Source organism: Megalopta genalis, chromosome 7 (assembly GCF_051020955.1).
Source record: "Megalopta genalis isolate 19385.01 chromosome 7, iyMegGena1_principal, whole genome shotgun sequence".
Classification (NCBI taxonomy): Eukaryota; Metazoa; Arthropoda; class Insecta; order Hymenoptera; family Halictidae; genus Megalopta; species Megalopta genalis.
Genome location: NC_135019.1, coordinates 250,265 through 269,028, shown reverse-complemented (window position 1 = coordinate 269,028; position 18,764 = coordinate 250,265). Strand labels below are relative to the sequence as shown.

General features: G+C 46.7%; 2 protein-coding genes across 4 annotated transcripts; one reads left to right on the top strand and one right to left on the bottom strand.

The window, feature by feature from the left end:
* Window positions 1-1,377: 1,377 nt before the first annotated feature.
* Window positions 1,378-13,360, bottom strand: Smox (Smad on X). Its single transcript, XM_076523921.1, has 6 exons — window positions 12,817-13,360; window positions 6,474-6,682; window positions 6,009-6,292; window positions 5,701-5,924; window positions 5,303-5,616; window positions 1,378-5,220 (listed from the first exon to the last, which is right to left on the bottom strand). Exons 1-6 carry the CDS (start codon window positions 13,014-13,016, stop codon window positions 4,952-4,954), a joined length of 1,500 nt encoding a protein of 499 aa, XP_076380036.1. The 5' UTR covers window positions 13,017-13,360; the 3' UTR covers window positions 1,378-4,951.
* LOC117218630 (uncharacterized) lies at window positions 12,603-18,130 on the top strand. 3 transcript variants are annotated; one of them, XM_076523915.1, is made up of 8 exons: window positions 12,603-12,717; window positions 14,455-14,566; window positions 14,736-16,628; window positions 16,711-16,725; window positions 16,823-17,183; window positions 17,273-17,562; window positions 17,642-17,753; window positions 17,850-18,130. In XM_076523915.1, exons 1-8 carry the CDS (start codon window positions 12,606-12,608, stop codon window positions 17,970-17,972), a joined length of 3,018 nt encoding a protein of 1,005 aa, XP_076380030.1. In that variant the 5' UTR covers window positions 12,603-12,605; the 3' UTR covers window positions 17,973-18,130. The 3 variants fall into 3 exon arrangements, with proteins under 3 accessions (XP_076380030.1, XP_076380031.1, XP_076380032.1); XM_076523917.1 differs by lacking the exon at window positions 12,603-12,717 and adding an exon at window positions 13,687-14,246; XM_076523916.1 differs by lacking the exon at window positions 16,711-16,725.
* The last annotated feature ends 634 nt before the right edge of the window (window positions 18,131-18,764 follow it).

Here is an 18,764-nt window from a genome sequence, read left to right as displayed (position 1 = left end):
CAAAGAACGAAAATAAAAAAAGCAACACCACCGAGAATTTCCACGAATGCGACGTCCGTTTCGCGTTCGGATTGCCTATCCGCAGTTAATCGACACTCTTGTACTAAAAAGAAACTTTGGCAAATGCTACACTTAAACAATACTTTTTGGCGAACGGAACACGTTCTCCGAGATAAAGAGAGGACCGTTTTTCGTTCTGTCGCCGACGCGGATGGAGAGAATCTGTGTTTAATATTATTATGGTAACGTGGAACGAGTAAGTCGAAGAAGCCAAAGAACGCGCCCGAAGCCGATGGTCGGCTTTCTTTCCAGCGGCTTCTTTGTCTCCCGTGCGGCTCGCGTTTGCTTAATTAGTTTCTTAATTAGTGGCAGTCTGGCAAGGAGGCAAGTGGTTGTGGTAGATCGCTCGACACGACAAGCGGACAGTAGTATTTCGCGAAACCGTTCCCGAAATCGCGAGCCGATCGGCGCGCGACAATTCTGGAAATGATATCGACGTGGCGCGGCGTTCCCGCGGCCGAAAACAGACGCGGTGGTTCCTTTCTGTCTCGATTACGAGGCTACTGCAACGGTTGCTCGAGCCGCCCGACGATACGGCGCTCGTTCCTTCTTCGATCCTTCTTTCGGCAAATAAAAAACACCGGTAACGAATCCCTAGACTACACGATTACACTATCGAGACGGCAATCAAATACATCGTTCCACCCCACGAATCTCGTGCTTTCTCTGGCATACGCATTCTTCGCCACTGTCCTAGCTTGTCTCATCCCTTCAACGTCCCTCGAGTAGGCTTCCAACTTTTTAAATAGCCGCGTCGCACGGATTCCGGTGCAACTGTTTCTCTTATTTTTCGGATTCGCAAAAGTCCGCGAGACGAGCTTCTCAGAGAGTTGGAAGATCGAACGTGTAGCGCGTGTAATAGGTAAAACTGTGAACTGTTGACAGCGATGTCGCGGGCTAGCAACCGCTTTTTCCAAATCGGGTCTAAATTCGATCCGGATCGATTTTCTTTCTCGCGTTTAGTCATTTCTTTGGACGATTATTCTCTAAACTCTACGTTGAACCGCGAGCCTTCGTACCATCTCGATCGGTTGCTACTTCCGTTACATCGTCGCCAGCAATTATACAATTCGAATGTTCTACAGCCTGTTTTCGGAAAGAAAAGACTCGAGGATACGTCGAGGGTCCAAATTACTTTCCACCCCACTCCGAGCACCGAAATTCTAGCAGTATGAAATGATTGCGGTGGGGGACGGTTGTTACGGCTGGATCGCGCGCGGACTACCGTTAAAAACCGAGCCGTTTTCACACTAAACCTGCCGAGCACTGAAAGCGACAGACCGCGCGTGTTGCTTTATAAGAATAAACAAGACCGAATTCGTTTAGTCTTTTCGCCGTTTTTATTGTAACGTACACTTGAATTCAGAGAATTTATTCGACCATTTCCTACGAGAGAATTTTTACAATTTCAACGATATTCGAATAAAAACCGTGAAACCGGCGATTTCGATACGGTAGGTTTAGTGTTAAATTGATTACAGAGTTACAAATTCGTTTCGTCTATAAATTGCAATTTTCTAACAGCCCTGACCTAATCGAAGCATCGGTTGTTCATCCGATAAGAATCGTTAACGAATAAAATAAATAATCGTTCATATTTGCGCAAGTCGAATCGCTTCTTCCAGAAAATAGACCGGCGACGCAACGTCGATTCGGCGAATATCGGTCGACTGGCAAGTTCACGAATCGTCGCTCTCACTGTTCGCTGTGCGCATGCGAGACGCCTACGCTTCCGCGGTCTTCTACAACGTAAAAAAAAAAGGTATGCAAGTTCTTAAATATCAAGGGGAAAAACAGAATATAAAAAGAACAAACGACCGGCTGCGTCGCACACATAAAAACGCGTCGAAAGATCTGCGAACGAGTCACGGATAAGCTGGATTAGTCTCGATCGTCTGTCCCGAAAGCCCGACACGATGTTAGAAAAATAGATCCCGTTTCCGCGATTAACCGATCCGCGACTCGTTCGTCTTAATCACAATCGCGTTCGCTTTCTACTACATTTTCTGTTTTCTGCGGCGTGATTCGCAGGGATCCACCATGAGTACCGATGAACATAATTTTCGCGCACCCGGCGGTGGTGCGTTACATTAGTTTCACCGCGTTTCCAAGTCTTTAATACATATATTAAAGAACGAATCGATCACAAACGGCGTAGAAATGAAACGTTACAAACGATATCGACGAAAAATATATAATACATATATTTTTATGCGCACACGCGTATACACGTATCTGTTTTTGCGTATACGTATACGTATATACGCGTGTACATACACATATTTATGTTGTATGTATAAAGAGGAACCGGTTCTCTGAAACGTTTGACGTTCTCGTCGAGATCGAATCTCGCAATCTGTGCGTGCGATTGGCCCCCATCGTACACGTAAAGACTCCATAGAAGTCGTATCATGTTATCTTTAAAATTTTATTCGTTAGAAAATGAAAAAAGAAAAAAGATAACTGAATCCATGCACTTGGTGCAAAGACTGTCCCGTACTTTCGGCACTAATATATATATATATATATATATACATATACATATACATACATACATACATACATACATACATACATACATATATATATATACACACATATATCTCATAATATAATAAAAACACGTTAAAACTCGCCCACCCCTTGTTCTTTTCTCGTACGGTCCACGTGAAAGATGTCCCCTCGAGTTCTTTCCTCGTTTCTCATTAACGGTACTCTCTTCTTCTTTTTCTTCTTCTTCTTCTTCTTCTTCGTCTTCTTCGTCTCGAATACGAAATATGCTTTTATAAAATCTGCGCTAAAAATACAAAAACCGTTCGCTATGATTCTCAAACAATTCGCAAAGAAATTCAATGTGTTACAGAATCGATCGATTACGCTCGACTCGTGCGAAAGCATCTCATCTTAAAGGCCAGACCGTTGCTTTTCCTTGCTCCCCTTCGCTTTCTACCCGTAATTTTCAAGTTCGATCAACAAGTTTCCCCATTCTGTCGTATCTTTCGTCGTTCAACGGACAATTTTCTCGAACAATATCGCGAGACTACGCGAGACTACGCGAGCCCTTTACCCCCGGAAGCAATCTCGGAGGCACGAATGTCGCGGAAAAAGGAATATTCGCTGAAAACTGTTTCACGGACCGCCCAAAATAGGCGTGGCCTCGTCGCTCACGGTCCCGGAAGGGCCACCGTATACGCCTTAGAGGGCAAAAGCGTCGCGCTCCGCCTGTTGCGTACCGAGCCAAACGCTTGTACAACGATTCTTAGCTAACGAACGGCTCGCTATGTTAACATCAACACGAAAATGTGCATCGTAATGTTTACCATGCGCTGCACGAATGTCCAGCATGCGATGTTAGGTATACGTATACGTATAATTTTGTCCGCGTTCGCATCGGTTCACGTCGCATGGTGTGTCGTGTAAATATTACTATCTACCACAGATTTTCGAGCATTCGGTACTTCTACCAATGTCAACAGATACAACGCTTACGCTTAATAAGAATATCAGTTACACCCGATAAGACACCTTAGTACGTAGCAATTTAATCTTTTTCCTTTTAAATCCGTGATCCTTCGATCTGTAATTCTTCGGTACCCGATCCGAGCTGCGCGGACCAGTTCGAACTTTGAACCGTGCCAGCATTCTTTCGATGGCAACTTGTAAACTTTTCTAGATCGCGTTTCCTTCGTAACAGAAACAGGAAGAAGCGAATATCGGTATTTCATATTTGGTACGATTCCTCTAACGTGTCCCAACGAACGTATCGAAAGGAAATTCTAAAAAGCTTAGGATAGAAGATGACGAGTATAAAAAGAAGTAAGAAATACTGATGAAGAAATCGAAGCGAGAACGATCGGTACAATTCGAAGTTCGAAAAGCTCCGGAATTCGAACTGCGTCGAACAGCTTGCTTACAGCCGTATTTAGAGCGTTCCAAACCTTCGGGACGTAGTTGTTTAACGAATCGAACGCGTCGAACAGTTACACACGTATTGAACACTGTATTTATCCATTCATATTGTTATCGTACGAGAGAAATGGATGCCGCGATTGGTTTATTCGTAGGAAAAACATTGACGAATACTCCGAACGGACCGGTGTGTCGGTTTGGAGGCTGTGCAATGGGACTACACGTTCGTCCGCTGGCCAGAGGACCTCTCTACTAGCGGATCGTAGACACGAGTTACGCGGTATTATGTATTTACCTTGTAAGAGTTCACGTATACTGTAAGACCGGAGTGCGTTGGCTTAACAAGCAATAAAAATATGCGAAGGCTGAGCTCTCTCTTTCTCTATCACTTTCTCTCTCTCTCTCTTTCTCTATCACTTTCTCTATCACTTTCTCTCTCTCTCTCTTTCTCTATCACTTTCTCTCTCTCTCTCTCTCTCTCTCTCTCTCTCTCTCTCTCTCATCTGTTTTACCATGTCGCTTACGCGTACACGCGCGCAATTCTGTTTACAGTACAAATACTTTGTTGTCCGCCCTCTTGATTCGTCTAAAATCGGAATCGTGACCGTAAATCGATGCCACGTGTCGACGGTGTCGGTTTCGTCGAACGCGTCGATCGAGAACGCGTACGTTCTTTCTGTTCCTCCGAACGCGTGACTCGTTATTTACATACCATTTCTTCCCGTAATGGCGGGAACGTTAGAACCCTTCGATTTTTGAGCACAAAACGCGTCGTACACATTCTCGTCGCGTCTTCTCTTTTCGTTTATTTGTTTGTTGGCCGACCGTGTGGCGTCAACTATCGCGGAGAATTCGAATGGAAAACAGTCCGATTCGCTGTTGAAAGAAAACCGATCAACGACGGCGACGCTGGCGTCATGGGCGGCACGCGGATCGTCTCTTTGCTGTGTCTCGTGTCCAGGAAGGAGAGAAATGTACAATTTTATGACATCGAGGAACAGGGTAGACGCGGCGAGCCCATCTGCGTCAGCACCCTGTCCAACCATTGCAACGGGCCGTTTAAATGCAGTTCGATCCAACAGGGGGTGGATGTCACCGTTTGCCGCCGATACGCCGCGCCCCAGCCCTTCACGAAGCTCATCCTAATCGTGCACATCCGAGTTAGCTGGTATACCGCCTCGAACCCTTGGGACACCGACTGGGACAACAGCGCGGCGAACTCCTGGTTGTTGAAGATCTTCAAATTACAGCCTGAATCAGAAGAAGTTACGCTGTAATAATTGCACCGGTCGTTTCGGGAAACATCGACGTGGACACGAAGAAAGCTATCTACCGGGTGGTATTTTACAAACGGTGGCCGGATGCCAACCGTAGCGCTGGTTACAGTTAGGACTCTGAACGAATATGCTCGAATCGGACAAACACTCCGCGAACACCTCGCCACCGATGTAATAAAGCCTGGCTCCTTTGCCGATATGTCGTCTCGTCTGCTCGACCACGGTGTTGCGATTCACGTTCGATAACAGGCCCAAACAGAAGCGCTCGGAGTTACTGGGATCGGTGAACCCGTCGACCGTGATGCTCGGTTGCGACGCGTGGAAGGTCTCGCCCACTCTCGTGTTCAGCTCGTAGTAGCTTATCGAACACCTGGAATCGAGAGCGCGACGAACAGCTTACAATAGCTTATAATATCTTCGGAGAGCTCCGGAAGAGCAGCCGCTCCGGACTCACCAAAACGCGGGCTCGCAGTACATAACCGGCTGCGCGTCGACGGGGCTGGGAGACAAGCGCGACAAAGACATGTTGTCGTTGTGATCCATGTTGTCGCCATCCTCGCTTATGTATCCCGGGGGCGGTGTGTCCGCGGGAGGATCCATGGATCCGGGCGCCGGATGCGGTGAACCTTGGACGCTTCCTAGGCTCCCCACGCTCGCCGGACTCGTCGCTTGCATACTCTGAAAGCGAGACGGAAGCGTGATGCCTCCGAGAAGAAATAAACACTAGCTCTAATTTAATCGGTCGTCCGAGGAATCGCGAACCTGCATCGCTTGATAGGGATTGTTCGCCTGCTGTTGCTGCTGCTGCTGTTGTTGCTGTTGTTGTTGTTGTTGTTGTTGTTGTTGTTGTTGCTGTTGCTGTTGCTGCTGCTGCTGCTGCTGGGGAGACTGCGGTATACCCTGTTGATTGTGGTGCTGGTGGTTCAGCGTCGCGTGGAAGCTCGTGTTCTCCGGCACGCTGACGCTCAACTCCTCCAGGGAGGTATTATAGAGGACGGACTCGTCCCCGGCGAGGTTGTGCCGCGGCACGAGAATAGCTGGCAAAACTGCAACGTTTCGTGCGATTATAGTCACGCGATCGTTCGATCGCTTTTGCTTACAGCCGATTAACCCTCGGACACCGGTGCCCAGGTCCGTCTTGACCCAGAGGGTACCATCGAACGAGCGCAATCGATACGGAGGAACGATGGAAAGGCGACCGAAGGGAATTTGTCGGGCTCCGTCTACCTGGCGTTTGTATTCGTTGGTAGTGGTACGGATTCACGCAGACCTCGTCCCGTTTCTGCGTGAACGCGTACTCGCAGTGCTCGATCGCTCTCAGCTCCTGATGCGACTGCAGATCCGGCCAACGCCAGAGACGGCAGTAGATCACGTGCGGCAGACCCTTGCCGCGAGCTCCTTGGACACCGTTGTCGCCGACTCCGCCCGGGCTAGGCCTTTAACGGAAACAAAGACTATCGGTTAAAGAGAATGCCGTATCGCGGGCACCGAGATAAGACCGACCAGGGCTGCGACAAATATCACGGCGTCCCGGGACTCGTCCATTCCGCGCGCGCGCGATACTCCTCGATCCGATTACATTTTCGTCGGAGACGAGTCTCTACCGCCGCATTCGCCGTTTCCACGCTACGCCCGAGCTCTCCTCTTTTACCTCTCTTTCGCTTCCCCGATTTCCGAGAGCTCGCGTCTGCCGCGCCGGAAACGGTGGCGCCTAACGGCGAAAAGAGATCGACCGACGCGGGTACGCCGCATTCGTTTCGAACGTTTCCCCCGGTCTTCAAAGGGAAACACCGAGGGATGTTGACCCACGGAATGGTCCATCGAAAAGTCTCTTTATTATTCCTCGTGCACGGCGGGATGCGTCGCGTCGCGTCGCGTCGCGTCGCGTCGGAGAGGACCGAAATACCAACGAATAATTCACGACACCTTGAACACGTTCTCCAGAATCAAAGATGCAGCCGGGAACGATGCGAAATAGGAATTCGAGGAACTCTCAGCGGCGGTGTTCGCGGCGGAATCGTCTTTCGCAACGAAATATGTAGCCTCCGAAACTGCAGGACCCGCATCGCGCGTTCGCGAAGCACGAGCGACGAGCAGACGTTGGTTCGCCTTCCTCGCGAGCGTCGGCAGCGGAATCGCAACAACTGTCGCGGATACCGCGACGACGTCGGTCTCCCATGGAAAATCGCGCGGTCGGTACGCGGCCAACGCGGGGAACGCGTCGACCTCGCGCCGCAACTACCTTCGGCCTCGGTGGATCAACATTCCCGCAACTCCGTCGAACGAATCTTTCCACCCGGGAAACGCGCGCGTGCGAAGCCGCAAAAACGGATGCCGATCTAGCCTAGGAACCACGTGTAACCGCGACCTCGGCTCGATCGCGTCGTAAAGTTCGGATAGACTCGACCCTCCTTCGAACGATCGAGAAAGTACCGATCTCCGTCGATCCCGCGATCCGATCTTCGTCAGCGTCGATCGACGAACTCCCGAACTCGATCCCGATTTTCGATTCGACGCGTTTTCCGCCTAGAATCTTTCTTCCCGTCGTTCTACTTCTACGATTTTACGTCCTTCTAGATGCTCCGTGTGCGTGTGGGGGGAGGGGGACGTGTTTCCATCTCTTCGTCGCGATTACACGCGAACTCTCCCTTCCACCGGCCGATAGTCCTTCCGAGAAATTCGCGCGAAACAATGTATTTGGACGGACGACTTTTCCGAAGACTGGTTCTCGTTCCTCGAGCAATCGCCGTCGAGACGGCAACGACCAACAGGTGTTCGGCGCGGCCACGGTCGTGTCCCGAGCGTCGGGGGCAGGTTCGTCGATCGCTTCGAGAAAACGCGTTCCGAACACGTTGCCGTGTCCGACACGATCCAACGAACGCGTCGCGAGCGAAACGGCGGAGCCGCGTCAACGATGCACTCGAGAATGCGACGGTCTCGTTTCTCCCGCGACCGCGACCGCGACTCTGGTCGGCCGGCTGAATCAGCGTTCGCTCGCGCGAGGACACGCGGAGTCGCGTTAACCGTGAAATTCTTTCCGCGCGTGCACGAGGGCCGCGAATCGATCGAACTCGATCGACGATTATCCCCGGGGAACCGTGTCCGCGCCGCGTTCCGCCGCGCGTTTCCACCCTCCGATGGGCGAACGGCGAAGGAAAACGACGCGCGATTCGATCCGCGAATCCCGGATCGCGATATTTCCACGCATCGCCGACAGACCGACGACGCATCGGTCCGTTCTCCGCTGAACACAGGTAGCAGGAAAGCGGAACGATCGTGCGCGCTCGATTATGTTTTCTAGGTACATAGCTCGGTGTCCTCGACGGAGACGACAATTCTTCCGACGCGATACCGGCAAGGACGAATCGTCGTCGCGGCAGGCTTCCAGCTGGATTCCGGATAGAACCGATCCTTCCGGTTCTACTCTCTGGAAACGGTTGTTCCACCGAATTTCCAACGAGATCCTAGCCGAAACCGATCGCTTCGACCGATTTCGAGCGAGAATATAGCAAAGACCGGTCGCGGCGAATTTCCAGCGACGAACGATCGTTCTGGAAAATGTCTAGCAAGATTCGAGCGAGAACCAACTTTCCTACCGAAACTCTGCGAACTCGCGGTGGAAAGATAGCGCGAGTGCAGCCTGCTATCGTCCAAGGCGGGACAAGCGCATCCAATATCGCGATCCGGAACATAGATCGCGAGTTTTATCTGTATCGCCGCGGAAAGATCGGTCCCGAAGTAAAATCGTCCCACTCGTTCGCGCAAACGCTCGTCCCCCTCTATCGATTCCGTTACCTGTTACGCGAACGTCGATTAGCTCGCGTTACCGCTCGGCGATACTTTGCCGACGAATAATAAGGGACGCTGTGTGTTTCGTCGACGCGGCTTCGCGCGCGCGCGCAACCATCGTGGAAGCTCCGTCTCCTCGGAAAAGTTGAACGTCCCGTTGCTACTCCGTCGTAGTCGTCGGTCGTCTATCTTATCGGTGTTCCGCGAACGCACCGCGCGACGAAGAACGAGTTCTCGGAAGAACGATGCATCGCGATCGATGATCTCGACGGAAATGATCGCGATCGTCGCGATCGCGTTACGTTTCTTGAAAAACTACACACCCGGCAGCAAGCTCCGATCGTGCCCTGTCTTGCTCCAATTCACGAGCAGACTTTCCACGCCGACGAAGAAATCGTTTCGCTCGCTTCGAGCAGAATCGGAGAACGCGAAAACGTTCCGCGTTTCTCGACGACGAACCGTTTCTTCCTTTCTACCGCGAGAATCCTTGGACCGCGCGACAACGTTCGTGCGATTCCTATCGATAAAGCGAACTACGACGCGCGTATCGAGCCGCGATCGAAACCTTAGAATAATTGTAGGTCCTCGTTACGTTTACGCTACCGGACGCGGCAAACCAAATAGAGAAGTTGGGATTGCTGCGAATGAAAATGGTTATAAATATGAAAATAGTGTCCCTTGCGTCCCGGGAGGAGAGAAGAAAGGGTGGGAGAGGGGAGGAAAGAGGAGAGAGAGAGAGAGAGAGAGAGAGAGAGAGAGAGCGCGCTAAGATGCAAGAATCTCTCTCGCAATCCTTGCAACCGGTGCATGGAGAATCGCGACTGCGGTTGGATGTTCTTTTCTTTTCCGCTGCGAGACGTGCAAAGTTTACGCGGATGCGCAACCTCGCGCAGATAAGATAGACGAGTTTAAATTTCAGCAAACGATGCAGAAGCGGATGAATTTATCCGAAAACCTACGGCGACGAATGGATCAATCCTCCAGAAACGATATGCATGCAGAGCGTGCAGTATGCGGCAATTGTATCATACTCGACTGCAAACATTTCACCGATTCTGGTATTTAGTTATCGATCGTACAAACGAATGCAACGTTGGAAAATAATAAATATGTACACGGAAATAATCGTCGCACAGCGACAACTCGTAAATAATACTCGTGTCCAATATGTGAAAAACCGCGTGTTTACTTGCATTCTATAAAAATCAAACGCGTACGTCGTCATCGTTGCACGTGTTCGCACTGTTCTTGATATACTTTATATAATTTAAATACGCATAAATTCGGTATCGTCTAAATGAAATTAAAGAAAACGACTATTCCTTCTCGTGCTCGCTTTTGCGAACACGCTCGTCTTCTAGATTCAGTTTCGCGCTTCTTCAAAATGACTACTGGAATATTCAACGGAGAAATAGAGAAGAAATATAGCAGTGTTCGAATACAATTTTCTTGTTACAATGTCTTCCACGGTCTTTATCTTTTTCGCCGTTTAATCCGAAGGTCCTCGATCGAGTCCCGCTGGTTCTAAAGGTGTTCGATCAAAAAGTGTCTTAAGAAATCCTTCGTTCGTATCAAAGGTATTAATAGGAAAAAGATAGAAAGTTGTTCGATAGTGTTCAATGGGAAAAATTCTGTTCGACGTGTCGGGAACGATGCGTTACAAAGAGTTAATAGGTATCTAAACCAAGAGAGAGAGAGAGAGAGAGAGAGAGAGAGAGAGAGAGAGAGAGAGAGAGAGAGAGAGAGAGAGAGAGAGAGAGAGATGGACACGTGCGGTCGTGCAACATGGCGAGCACGTGTTTCGCGTTTCGAAACCTCGACGGGCAGCGAATGTGGTAGCAATTGTTATTTATTCCGATCCGAAATGCTGCTAAGAACTATCGAACGAACCGTTTACACTTATATACATAGGTACAGGGTTCTTCGTTTCAACGGTGTCACGCATCGAGAACGACGGTTCCCGCCATTCCGTTTGTTCCCCTCGTTCGCCGATAGCAGTTGCCGATAGTTTCTTCGTTAAAATCGTTATGCAATTGCCGAGATAATAATCTGCGATCGTGACGCGCGTAACTGTTGTATCATGAACGCGCAACATTCTGTACCATTCGTAACTTTGTGCAAAAGTTAATGGAAAGAGAGAATCCGATTCTTTGCGAATTACATTATTTTTTTAAGCAACCGAGAAATTGCGGAAAGCTGTATTCTCGATTATAGACAACGATGTAAAGAAAGCTGGCTCTGCAACGATGATTCTCAAAAGAGAGACGACGATCGAACAAAGAATTCGAAATGGTTCGCTTCGATCGGTACAACAGGCTTTGCACCGAGCGATTGGAATTAATGGTTTTATGTAGCTATATATGCGCCTCGGACGTTTCTTTACTCGTTCGAGTACACCGAGTGCAGCTTCGTCGATTGAAAAGAAAACAATGTCGTCGAATTTCCATCGAGTGGCAAATCAGCCAACAGCTGACGTAATTTTCGGCGTATTAATTGCAACGAACACGTCGAAGAGAACACGAATGTTTTTCCTGGAGAAACTCCTGTCACACAGATTTTCGTTATTTATTTATTTCATTGTCGCAACAATTCGATCCGCAGAAATCCCACCGATCTATTCCTATAGATTTCTTACTTATGATTTGGACTTCGGAAAAGCTCCACGATGAAATTAGTAGCAATAAAGTTCCACCTAACCTTCTCTACCGCGGATCGACATCTACGTGTACGAATGTACATAAACGGCGAAGCCTATTAATAACTACGCGTCAAAAACATTATTATTTTGAACCCGATTAGAACAAAGCAAGTTGACAGCGGTCGCGAAATATAAACCAATAAACGATCGAAGAAACAAGTTCGACGTTGTCGTGTTGTCAAACGAAATCTGAAAGGCTCGATTCGATTGGCAAGCTTCGAGAAATACTAAAAAGAAAGAAGGCGGCAGTTGAATGATATTCGAATTGGTCTACTCTCCGTCGTAATAACGCGTTTTCAATTGTTGTTCTTACGAACGATGCTGTAGGTAATTCGTGGTAAACATAGCTGGCGTTAACGGCGTTAACGAGTTTACGTTAACCATTCATCTCCGAAATACGTTTCTAGATGTTTTGCTATTGTTCGAAAGCGCAGCTAGCTCCAAATGGTAACGAATGGTAAGTCTTGTCGGAAAAGATCTATCCAACGGTGACTACAAACAGCGAATTCGCGGCTTGCCGCGAAGGATCCTGTTTTCTTAAACAATTCGTTTCTGTTACAATGCGACGAACGTGACGGACTGTCAGCCGTTTCTAAGGAAGCATATATACGAAAATAGAAATCATCGCGATACCGGATCCTGTTAATAAGAACGGAAAGCCATCTCCTCTATGTTCGCGAGTGCAGTGAAAGAGAAACGTCATATGGATAGACGTCGTGACATTATACGCACGAATACGTGGACGGGTAAATAAGAACGAGGAACAAAACACTCGCACACGCGCGCGCCGCGCACACTATCTATTTCATGGAGTTTCGTCGTCGGACGTCGTGGACGGGGACCGCGATCGGGGGACGGGGATGGGGATGGGGATGGGGATGGGGACGGACACGGACACGGACACGGACACGGACACGGGCACGCAGAGAGATAAACGCGGAGAACGCGAAATCTCGTCGGGACCCGTTACGTTACGTCACAGCGGTAGGTACAAAAACAGATAGGCAAAAAGAGAAAAGAATCGAGTCACACAGAGATCGTAATATCTATGCACGAGCCGAGAGTAAGCGAAATCGAGCGTACCTTGGTATAGTGATGCACTTGGTGTTGCAACTCTGCGTGGTGATCGCTTTTTCGAGCTCCTCGAGGCCAGTCGACTTCTTTAACTTTTTCACCAGGCTTTTCACAGCTTTTTCACTCCATTTGTCCTCGCCCTCGGACTTTTTCCAACCCAGCAATCGTTTAACGATAGGCGGGTTAAAGCTGGACAGCATCGAAGTCATGATTTGCGTTACGAGACCTGCACGCGACCCGCATCGGGCTGTTTCTACTTGCCACCACACTCACGAATTTCCACTCGCGATTTTTTCAAAGCGACCCGGCCAGGGTCACTGGACGATCTATTTGTACCGTCAACCGCTCGATCTCGGGCAACGCGAATCCCTCATACGGGCGGCGAAAACTTTGCCACGGCCGCCATATTGTTCGTTAAGCAGACTCGGCGAAATTCGGCCACCCTCGGTCGTTTTCGAATCCACGGACATGAACATGGAACACGGGCACGGTGTTGTACGAAGGAAACGAAAGGAAACCGAAGGCGAAACCGTGGACGTGGGGACGTGGACATTCGAACTTGACTCGAACTTTGCCGTTTCTCCAAGTTGCGAAGGTGCGCGTGCGCCTGTAAATTGGTCCGTTACGAACATACCGTCGGATTCACTGCGCACGCGTACTCCTATTTTCACGACATTTTATCACTTCTTTACAAAGTCTTCTTCGTTTCATTTACGTTTCTTTATTACTTATTAGATATAATATTCGTTCGTTATAGATCTAACCTTACGATTAAGAAGATAAATGACAGAGAAATGTACAAATTAGAAATTAAGGGCGACATCTTCGGGGAACATTTGTAGCCTATCAACGTGTACTTCATAGAATAGTACAAGTAACTAGAAAGCGAAGCTGATGTTTGTTTTCCAAATTTTCTGCAAATTTGATCAGTTTCTCTTCCTACTCGCTGCACGCGAGTAACGATGCGCGTCCCTCTGTGATATACATTTACAGGACGTCGGTTTCTGTGTTATTGTTCGGTTCGGCCATTCAACGTTACAAGTGTAATTGTGTTCCGCAGTTTTTTTCAGACAATTTGCCGGCTATACGTCCCCGATCGTAAAACCTACTATACGAGTTCTATTCAATTAATAAATATGTATACCGATCGGCTGAGTTTCTAAACGCCTAACCTGACAAAACTTTAGGCCAGAACTAAAATGGCCAATCACGCGCGTCCCTCGTGAATTTTTTTCCCATTTCTCGTGTTATTTCAGTGCAAATATATTTCCTTGAGTATGTTCGTCGAGCCCAAGCTGTCGTTTAAAATAGGAAGTTACTTAAAAATTTAGCGGGCCTTTCGGAAAGAATTATTAGCTTTGTTGATTTAGGGAAAAAATTGATTAATAATACATAGTGACAAGGTGTATATTTGTATATAAATACAATGGATCGCGAAGGTAAGTCGCCCTTCTTTCAAGCCAAATAACGAAAATCATCATCGGTATCAGTTTCATAACAATACGTATGGGCTGAAATATCTATGTATATAAATGTATAAAGTATTCGATTCTCTTAGCATTAATTTTGACATTCGTAAGATACACGCGAGTGAAAAATTTTCCAATACTGTTGCATAATTCTAACACGGTATTATTTAATTTTCAGAAGATAGAAGCGAATCGGAGGAAGAGCATGAAAAGTCCAGAAGTCGTTCTATAGACTCTCGACGATCCAGCAGAAGTAGATCTAAGTCAAACTCTAGCAGCCATTCTCCCAGGTAACTTAAATAATACTGTGGAACCTTGGTAACTAGAACCTCCAAGGAGGAGTTGGAATCTTCGAGTTGTAGGAATTTGGTCTTTTGGTACTCGAGTAAAAGAGATTCGAGTTACCAAGACACGAATGATTTTACCTCTAACGTGATCTTAATTCATTCTTTTCTCTAGATCGAATCAATCGTCGCCTGTACAGCCACGGTCACCAGCTTCGGCGCATTCCAATGCCAATTCAAGAAAGTCATACTCGAGATCACCCTCGCGGTCGCCTTCGCGGAATCGATCGGTTTCGCCTGGATTCCCTAAAAATCAGAGATCTTCCAGATCTAGCTCAAAATCTGCCGGTAGAAGAAGCACTTCGAAATCGCCCTCGAAGTCGCCATCTCCGGAGCAAGATGAGAAGATCGTACAAAGTGGATCGCAATCGCCACGTTCAGCTAAATCGAGATCGAGATCGAGATCGAGATCGAGATCGAGATCGAGATCGAGGAGTTCATCGGTGGCGGAATCTAGGAAAAGTTCAAACTCAGTTTCTCGGCAAAATTCTCCATCCAGATCCAGGTCTAGATCGAGATCCAAGTCGAGATCCAAGTCAAGGTCCAAGTCGAGATCCAAGTCGAGATCCAAGTCGAGATCCAAGTCGAGATCCAAGTCGAGATCCAAGTCGAGATCCAAGTCGAGATCCAAGTCGAGATCCAAGTCGAGATCCAAGTCAAGATCCAGGTCGAGATCCAGGTCGAGATCTGGATCGATTTCAGCCAAACGAAGTAACCCACCGTCTAGATCTCCTTCCCGATCTATTCGTTCCAAATCGCGTTCTCGATCCCATTCCCGTTCAGCTTCTGGTTCGCCGAAGCAAACTGCTAGATCTCGATCTCGATCTAGATCACGAGCATCTTCTGCAGCTAGATCACGCTCCCGTTCGGAGAGCCCTCACCGAAAATCGCACAGCAGGTCCCGATCTGCATCTGTCGAAAAGAAAGGCTCGCGATCACCATCCCGATCTCAATCTCCGTCTCCTTCTCGCGTTAAAGCTTCTCAATCTCGTTCACGATCTCCATCTCCATCGGTAGAGAACTCGGCCAAAGGACCTAGTTCTCCAAAAAGTCCCCATTCAAAATCTCCCGCCTCGGTGGATGGAACACGTAAATCAAGATCCAGATCCGGCTCAAGCTGCAGGAAACCGGCTATAGCATCACGAGCAGGATCTATGTCTAGATCACCTTCGCCGAAAGTTCAGTCGAAATCGAGGACACCATCGGGATCAAGGCAAGGATCAAGATCGCGGTCTCGATCACGGTCTAGATCTGGCTCTAAGAAGTCAGTCTCAAGATCCAAGTCAAGATCCAAATCAAGATCCAAGTCAAGATCCAAATCAAGATCTGTGTCACGATCGCGCAAAGGATCACAGTCTCCTGCTTCGAGGAAGAGTTCCCGTTCACGATCGAGATCCAGCTCGAGATCATCGAAGTCTAGATCTAGATCTCGTTCTAGTTCAAAGGCGTCGCAGTCCAGATCGCGTTCAGGATCGCGATCGAAGTCGAGGTCAAGATCAAAGTCTAAATCGAGGTCCCGTTCGAAATCGAGATCGCGTTCGAAATCGAAATCGAAATCCCGTTCGAGATCGCGTTCTGGTTCGCGATCGAAGTCACGATCGAGGTCCAAGTCACGATCGCGATCGAGGTCGCGTTCGAGATCGAAATCGGGATCGGCAGCTGGGTCTAGACACTCGTCTCGATCGAGATCAAGATCTCGTTCGTTGTCAAAGTCCAGAAGATCGAGAAGCCGCAGCGAGGATTCTCAGGGTGCTGTTAAAAAGAGGAAGAGAGTCCTTTCTGATTCTGAAGAAGAGGATAGCGAAGTTAAGGCAACCAAGAAATCGAAGCACGGTTTGTCTGACTCTGAAAACGAAGGTAACGATGAGACAGCTGAGAAGAAGAAGGGCGATGTTGAGCAGGAAGAGGAAGGAGAGGTCGCTGAGAGCAAACAGCTTGATGGTAGCACAGCCATTGTGGAGCCAGAAAATGAGGATTCGGATGATGGTGTTATCGCGGATAGTGGGATGTAAGTTGTTGAAATACTTTCAAAGTTATTACATTAAAAGTCTGTGTTGTAATCTATATCGTCTTTGATATACGCTTATCAGGAGTAGCAGATATCTGTAAGTAATAGTGCAAAGGATATTGAAGCAACCACGGACGATGGAACTATACGCGTCAAAATTAATGAGAAACGACAATATATGTTTCATTTTTCAGGGATGATGCTTTGTCTGATTTCGACCGCATGTTGGCTCGTAAAAAAGAAGAACAATCACGAAGGCGCAAGAGAAAAGACATTGATATAATCAATGATAATGATGATATTATAGCGCAACTATTGTCCGATATGAGGAACGCATCGGAAGAGGATAGGAAATTGAATCAACAAAATAAACCCGCTACTAATAAAATAGCGATGCTACCGAAAGTATTATCGCAGCTTAAGAAACACGACCTACAGTTGGCGTTTCTAGAACATAATGTATTAACAGTGTTGACCGATTGGTTAGCACCGATGCCGGACCGATCTTTGCCTTCTTTAAAAATTCGAGACAGTCTTTTAAAACTTTTGTGGGAGGTAAGTTTAAAAGTTTGTCGCTTGTATAACTTTTTCTGTATAACTTTGTGTGTGTATAACTTGTGTATCTACACGAATCGATGTTTCAGTTTCCTCGAATTGATCAGTCTTCTTTGAAACAATCTGGTATTGGCAAAGCTGTGATGTATTTATATAAACATCCGAAAGAAACGAAAGAGAACAAAGAACGTGCCGGTAAATTAATTAACGAATGGGCACGCCCTATATTTAATCTGTCGGCTGATTTCAAAGCATTATCGAAAGAAGAAAGAATGCAGAGAGATTTGGAACAAACGCCACAGAAAAGAAGGAAAACCGAAGACGGTGGTTCTTCTCAAAAATCACAAGATATAAATAAGGCACTGAAAGGAGATGCTAAGTATGATGAATCGTGTAGATCTTTACAGTATCGGATCAATCTAAATTACTTGTATATTAATAAAGTTTGTTGCCTTTAGACCTCTAAGACCCGGTGATCCTGGTTGGGTTGGAAGAGCCAGAGTTCCTAGACCTTCGAACAAAGATTACGTTGTAAGGCCTGACTGGAAATCGGATGTCGATATTAGCAGGGTAACTATACTTGTTTAAGTCACTGTTCACTTGCAATCCGTAACAAAACAAATGAAGCTCGATATAATTCATAATTATTATTGTAATATTTAACAGAGCTCCAAGAAACAAATGAACAGATTCGAGAGGCATATGAAAAACTATATAGATAATAAAAGGATGAAAGGATCGAGAAGAGCTGTGGACATTTCCATTGAAGGACGCAAAATGTCCTTGTAATAGAACACATGCCCATTTATGTATGATGGATAATATGTATAATTTACAACATCGGTATAATTGCATACAGAAACCACACTGTCTGATTAAGTTATAAAAATGAATGCAATTGTAACTGTAACTACGCTCAATAAAACTTGAACAACAATTCTAGCAAATACTTTGAATATTTTTCTGTACTAAATCCTTTTTATCATTCTTCCAAATTTTCATTTCATATCAATTTTGGTTACTTTTTTTAGATATACATCATATGCATGTACATATATATTTTATACACATGTATGTATACATATATTCACATATATATATATGTATACATGCACATGTATTGTACCATTCAAAAATTGAATGACTATATTTCCGATTCCAACCGACTACACATATGTAGCACGAACGAAGTGCCCTCTTTTTCCGGTTTATCGCGATACAAATTCAACTAGAAAAACCATAAATATTTAATTATATGGTTCTTAATATTTTCATCTTGCATGTCGTAAAAATTTAACAAAAACAGATAAACTGGAGAAACTGTACCTCTTAAACAGATAAATAAACAATCTAAATGTTGTCTACAACAATTGTTAATTGATCGTAAAATTACAAATTTTTGTGGTTTAATGATTAGACTTCAGAGAAGATACCTATCACAAAATTAAGAACTTTGAAATTTGGTTGAGATATACAGAAAATACATACAGAGATGTTTCTGTCAGTGATGCTGTAATCTGCCCGTCATCGTGCTCGTACACACTCTATCCAAATCATTAAAGTAGAAGTGGTAAAGGCAGC

What these genes read in the sequence shown, in the direction of transcription:
- LOC117218630 (XM_076523915.1), top strand. Translation starts at nt 12,606, where the DNA reads ATGGGGATGGGGACGGACACGGACACGGACACGGACACGGACACGGGC. An exon ending in CGTTACGTTACGTCACAGCG is followed by an intron (nt 12,718 to 14,454) that starts GTAGGTACAAAA and finishes TTTAATTTTCAG; the next exon opens with AAGATAGAAGCGAATCGGAG. An exon ending in TCTAGCAGCCATTCTCCCAG is followed by an intron (nt 14,567 to 14,735) that starts GTAACTTAAATA and finishes TCTTTTCTCTAG; the next exon opens with ATCGAATCAATCGTCGCCTG.
- Smox (XM_076523921.1), bottom strand. Translation starts at nt 13,016, where the DNA reads ATGACTTCGATGCTGTCCAGCTTTAACCCGCCTATCGTTAAACGATTG. An exon ending in CCAACGAATACAAACGCCAG is followed by an intron (nt 6,293 to 6,473) that starts GTAGACGGAGCC and finishes GAAACGTTGCAG; the next exon opens with TTTTGCCAGCTATTCTCGTG. An exon ending in ATCCCTATCAAGCGATGCAG is followed by an intron (nt 5,925 to 6,008) that starts GTTCGCGATTCC and finishes TCTCGCTTTCAG; the next exon opens with AGTATGCAAGCGACGAGTCC.